This window comes from Sinocyclocheilus rhinocerous, unplaced genomic scaffold (genome assembly GCF_001515625.1).
Source record: "Sinocyclocheilus rhinocerous isolate Xijiao unplaced genomic scaffold, SAMN03320098_v1.1 scaffold688, whole genome shotgun sequence".
Lineage (NCBI taxonomy): Eukaryota > Metazoa > Chordata > Actinopteri > Cypriniformes > Cyprinidae > Sinocyclocheilus > Sinocyclocheilus rhinocerous.
Genome location: NW_015651641.1, coordinates 1,778,480 through 1,784,851, shown reverse-complemented (window position 1 = coordinate 1,784,851; position 6,372 = coordinate 1,778,480). Strand labels below are relative to the sequence as shown.

At 37.9% G+C, this 6,372-nt stretch overlaps 1 protein-coding gene across 1 annotated transcript in view; it reads left to right on the top strand.

Annotated features, from left to right (window-relative positions):
- LOC107713350 (superkiller viralicidic activity 2-like 2) overlaps positions 1-6,372 on the top strand; it is a 40,632-nt gene that overhangs the window by 18,346 nt on the left and 15,914 nt on the right. Inside the window, exons 16-21 of the mRNA XM_016518833.1 lie at positions 6-156; positions 456-628; positions 791-859; positions 1,045-1,173; positions 3,187-3,297; positions 5,000-5,188. Of these exons, the coding sequence (XP_016374319.1) occupies positions 6-156; positions 456-628; positions 791-859; positions 1,045-1,173; positions 3,187-3,297; positions 5,000-5,188 (822 nt within the window). The remainder of the gene's footprint in view (positions 1-5; positions 157-455; positions 629-790; positions 860-1,044; positions 1,174-3,186; positions 3,298-4,999; positions 5,189-6,372) is intronic.

Below are 6,372 nucleotides of genomic sequence, written 5' to 3'. Positions count from 1 at the left end.
TGTAGGGTTCGGCGGATCCTCTGAACAGTGCGTTCCACCTGACCTACAACATGGTGCTCAATCTACTGCGTGTGGAGGAGATCAACCCAGAGTACATGCTGGAGAAATCCTTCTACCAGTTCCAGCACTATAGAGCTGTGCCTGGTGTTGTGGAGAGTAAGAACAATCATGATTTAAAGGAATGTTTCTCATAGTTAATATTCTGTAATCGTTTATTCACCATTGTGTAGTTATCTGTGGAAAAGAGCAGCAGGAACATTCTTCAAAATGTTGTCTTTTGCTTTTCACCAGAAAAGCATGTTAGTCGTGGGTTTAGAACAACACAACAGTTAAAATTTGGTTCAAACTAGCTTTACTTGTAACATATGAGTGAGTGGGTTGTTACAGTTTTCAGAGCTACTTGGAAATTATTTTTAGCATTCCTTTCTTCATTTCTGTTTCTGTGATTCCCACAGAGATGAAAAAGCTGGAGGAGGAGTATAATGCAATACGAATCCCTAACGAAGAGAGCGTGGTGACTTACTACAAGATCCGTCAACAGCTGGCCAAACTAGGCAAAGAAATCGAGGAGTTTATTCATAAACCTAGATATTGCCTGCCCTTCCTGCAGCCAGGCAGACTGGTCAGGGTAAATGTCCAACGGCTTTTGCTGTACACACAAATACAGTTAATGCTTCATCCAATTCAAACTAGCAACTTTCGTTAGAAGTTGTAGCGGTCACAAACTTGGTCTTGTTGCTTTGTTGAGACGCTGAAAATGCTAAACACTCGTTGGGTTTTTCATATCCAGGTGAAAAAAGAAGATCTGGATTTTGGCTGGGGTATAGTCGTCAATTTCCACAAGAAGACAAATGTCAAGGTATTGCCATATGCTCTTTATGTTTAAAGTGCCCAACTCAAATGTTTTACAAGAGGTCATATATTGTGAGGAATCACGTTTTGCTTGCTTAAGCAGCAAAAAAATAAATAACCTGAACTACTTTATTTGTAAACCTCATAGAGTTTTTGGTGGAGAAAAAAAATGTAATGTCTGTGTTGTTGTAGGCTGGAGGTGGTGATGCCGACCCGTTGTTTGTGGTAGAGGTTCTGCTTCACTGCAGCAAAGACAGCGTGAAAAACGCGGCCACAGAGGCAGCCAAACCGGCAGGCCCAGGAGAAAAGGGCGAGATGCAGGTGAGAGAGTGACACTGGGAACTTGATAGCAAACATGACCCTGAAATGCCACACCAACGTAGATTTTATGTAAAAACATAGCTTACCTCAACCATGTACAGGAAACCACCAAAGTAGACACATCAGAGACCAGAGCTATAAAACATGCCATCTGAACGTGTGTGTGTGTATATATATATATATATATATATACATATATATATATACATATATGTATATGTATTATTACTGAATTTGCAACCTCAAATTTAAGACTCTTTAAGACCATTTTTAAAACCTGCACAAATAAAATTAATAGCATATGTGCGGCTTAGGGCAATGTCTATGGTAACATATTAAACCGTAAACTGACTGTTAAAAGCATGATTTACAGTTCAGATACAGGTTTTCTCAATAACAAAGTTCACATTTCAGCCTTTAAACCATTTTTAAGAAAATGGATCCAAAGTATCAATTATTATATTAACCTAAACAATTATTATCAATCATTATATTAATTAGCATTGATTTTCACTTTGGTCTGAACAAAAACAGCAGACAGGCTTATTGAAAATGCACAATCATTCTCTGCCAGCAGGTGCTGCTTTCGGAATGGCAGAAATAGAGCGGTTTCCCCAGTAACGGCTGTACACACAGCACCGGACTTTGACATGTGCAGCGCTCATGTTTATTCAATGAAATCATAGCCTTTTAAAGTTCAATCGTCACATTAAGCCATATCTTTCTGTCCCCAAATTTAAGACCTCTTGAAATCATAATTAAGACTTTCTTGTACCATTTAAGACTTTTTATGGCCTTAAATTTGACAACTAAATGTAAGACTTTTTAAGGACCTGTGGAAACCCTGTAAACTGAAACCACTCTTTTATTTGAAAAGCAAAATAAAAGAAGTTATTTTACAAAAATCTGCAAACTGCAACAAGGCAGGAGCACACACTATCCACTCATTAGAGCTGCACAATTATTCGAAATTAAATCGCAAGGGCGATAAATCACGATTAGGCCGAAGCTGCGATTGTCATGCGTATCTTTCAGTGAAGCACGGTTCTGTGATCAGCAGTAAATCTCCATCCGAAGGCCAGAGGGCGCTCTCGTGCTGAAACTCCAAATACGCCTCGCGTATTCGAAACCCAGGAAATGCCTATAGCGGTTGCTGAATAAACAGATGATTTAACTGCTTTCATTAATTCAACGTGACTGATAAACACACGACTACGACAGTATATGGTCTATCTGAGTTCATCTTATTATAATGTTTATTATAATAAAGTATATAATAATTCAATGGATTTACTACTGATTACAGAACCGGCTTTACTGACAAGATGCGCATGACAATCGCATTCGATTAATCGTGCAGCCCTACCACTCATCTCCAATCACCTGTGAGCAGAATAGGGTTGGAGAGATGGAAAAGGAGAAAAATACAAGAGCTTTAAGGGGTATGTACTGCCTAATGTATGTACTGTTAGTGTTAGTATTAGTATAGGCCTACTTGTTTTTTTATTAGCCCGTGATTAATACATTACAAAAACATTGTAAAAAATTAAAAATCCAAATTCAGCAGACTGACCCTGTTTTGTGGACTTCCTCCACCAGCTGTTTTTTTTTTAACAGATGTCAGTTGGCTGGAGCTCAAAATGCTGGTGCTTACTGCATTTTTACAGCATGATCTACTAGAGAAATTTGTCTGTGTCACAAAGCATAAAAATCACAAAGCACCTTGTCATTGTTTTCCTTGCTTGACCTCTTTCCTCAAACGTTAAGCGATTTAGCTGGAGCTCCAGAGGTTTGAGGCTGGATGGCTTTAGCTGATGGCTCTTGTTTTTCTTCCCCATCTCCGTGGGCTTGTAAACTCTGCTTTATGTCGACGCCGGTCCTGCTAAATGTGTTTAGATTGACCCTCCAGCTTCTCGCTGTGGTTTTGGTCATATATGGCCATGGCGTTAAGTTCTTCATGCAGAGGCAGCCAAAGGAGGTTCGTCCAATCAGAACGGTTTGTTTGTCTTTCAGGTTGTTCCTGTGATTCTACATCTCATCACCTCCATTAGCTCTGTGCGCCTCTACATCCCGAAAGACCTGCGGCCGTACGACAACCGACAGAGCATGCTCAAATCCATACAGGTCAGCACACACACACAATGGGTCGATTTGTAATGATATACTCTTCACACTACTCATTTAAAAAACAAATGTAAAAAGTAATGTTTTTATAATTACATGAGTCCATTAAAAATGTGATCATCTCCCCAATATATGTCTCCACAACCTGGCTGTTAGCGCTGATAATCAGAAGACATCAACAAACATCTAAGTTTAGTGATCTCCATTGAGATATTCTGCTTGAATGTGTATTACTGCCAGTCTGTGTTCCTTCACACAACGACCTGCCTTTCACGTAAATCTGCCATCAAACCTTCTCAGTGATGAACTGTAATAAGTCCAAACATCCTGATTATATTGTGGTTGCTGAATAAATGTTCTTAAGCAACCTCTGTGCCACAATACAAAGTTTTATTTGTTTGCATTAAAAAACAAGAATTATAATTTATAATTAATGGAATTAATATTAGGAATTTCACAGTTTTAGCTTTTGAGAGAAGCTTTTGAGTTTTACCAGATTAATAATGTAAAGTGTTCATTTATATTTATTATTTAATAAGTCAGGAGTTGACATTCTTCATTTGTGCTCGTAATGCAATAATAACAATTCTGATGAAATTTCTCGAATGACAACATTCATGATGTGATTAATAATCACAATTATTCTGCTTAAAATTATAGTTTAAGTATATGCAGTATGACTAAAATATGACCATACTAAAATAAATTTTCATTGACTGAAACTAGACTAAAATTCCCAGACCTTTTAGTCCATCAAAACATGACTAAAAAGAAAAATAGCAGGTTGCATAAAAAGCTTAGACTAGTCTTACAAGTTAGTCATCTAATTTTTTTTCTTTAATTCTCCATCAAAACATGACTAAAAAGTAAAATAGCAGGTTGTATAAAAAGCTTAGACTGGTCTTACAAGTTAGTCATCTAATTATTTTTCTTTAATTCTTTAAGACTGGTATGGTAATAACTTTTTTATTTTTTTTTAAGTCCGTCACACAAAAGATTGGTCTTTCTAATCTAAAATAATCTAATCCGAAAAATAAGACTCATTACCCCGTAGTTAATTATTAGTTGGTCAGACTAGTTCTTAAGACAGTCTCTACATAGTGTCTAAATTTATGCAACTGGCCCCTGGGTTTCTGCGGATCGTAAAAATTCTTAATTTGCCCTTACACAAATTAAGGCCTAAAAAGGTCTTAAATTGGAGCATGAATTTTTAATTCAAAGTCATGGTATTAAATGTTGCATGCAATGTGCAAAAAAAAAAAAAAAAAAACATCCAATAAAGATATCCAAACCAAACATCCTTCACATCAAGATACATTTACTTGAAATGCAAACTGAACGTACAAAGTCTTGTTTTCTAAGAAATTGAACACATCTAAATGAATCTATGCTTAAAACAAGAACAAATATCTGTCAGTGGGGTATAAAAACATATTTTCTCTTTGAACTGGATTTTTCTGAGCCCATTGGCAGATAGTTATTCTTGTTTTAATTGTAATCTCACTTCATTTTCATCAATATCTCATAAAACAAGACTTCTTATTTTGTCATGTTGCTTCTCAAGGAAACGTATCTTGATCTTGAAGAATCTTTAGACATTTGCACTGGAGAACGAACCGCAAATACTGATGAATGGTCATTATAATAATTTCAGAGGTTTTAAAGATAAAAACACATGACTGCTTCTGTTTGTGGTTCCCAGGAGGTGCAGAAACGTTTCCCAGATGGCGTTCCTCTGCTAGATCCCATAGACGACATGGGTATCAAGGATCCAGCGCTGAAGAAGGTCATTCAGAAGGTGGAGGCGTTCGAGCACCGGATGTACACGCACCCCCTGCACAGCGACCCCAACCTGGAGGCCGTTTACACTCTGTGTGAGAAGAAAGCACTGGTGAGTCCACTATAGGATGAGTGAATGTGCAGACGTTACAGTGGGATAGATATAAATGTCATTTCTTTTCATAGACGCAACCTTTTTCTGGTGAGTGCAGGAGTCGCAAATGTCATTTAAAATATGGCTCTATTGTTTAAGGCGCACCGGAAGGGGTGGGTGTCATTTCTTGCAGCTGAAATCTTGACGATCCACCAGAACTAAACAAAAGCGGGAAACTGACATTAGTGCAGGGTGAATAGGTGCATCAAATCGGATCACAAACAATCATATGGCCCCAAAGTCGCTCACATTGTGCAACGGCATTAAGGGGATAAGTGTTTTTGTTTTAATACGTTCCCTGCAGGCGTTGTGCATGGCTTATATTTGTTGTTGGGTGTGCATGTTATGAAATTAAATGGTCAGATGCATTATGGGGACTCGGGATATCCCTCCAAACCAGATTAGATGTTTGGTTAGATCAACCCTGCTCTATAAAGATCTATACGGAGTAACCCAGAACTAAACCTTCAAAGCAGCCAAGAGATCCTAGACCTTGCCTAACGCAGGCAAGATGTGGGTGTCATTTCCTGCAGCTGAAATCTTGAAGGTCCACCAGAACTAAACAAAAGCGGGAAACTGACATTAGTGCAGGGTGAATAGGTGCATCAAATCGGATCACAAACAATCATATGGCCCCAAAGTCGCTCACATTGTGCAACGGCATTAAGGGGATAAGAGTTTTTGTTTTAATACGTTCCCTGCAGGCGTTGTGCATGGCTTATATTTGTTGTTGGGTGTGCATGTTATGAAATTAAATGGTCAGATGCATTATGGGGACTCGGGATATCCCTCCAAACCAGATTAGATGTTTGGTTAGATCAACCCTGCTCTATAAAGATCTATACGGAGTAACCCAGAACTAAACCTTCAAAGCAGCCAAGAGATCCTAGACCTTGCCTAACGCAGGCAAGATTGGCTTGCAAAGTATACAATTTTCAATTTAAATTTTTTATGTGAATGCAAGCTTTAATACTTAAAATACTGTAAAAATACTATAATACTTAAAATACATAATGAGCGCCGTGCTCATTTTACTTTCACTTTTGAATTAACGGCAGTTCGGCGGCAATTGCTTGAATGCAACTACAAAATACAACGTCAAACTCACTTTAGCCTATATATAAAACATAGAACTTTTATTA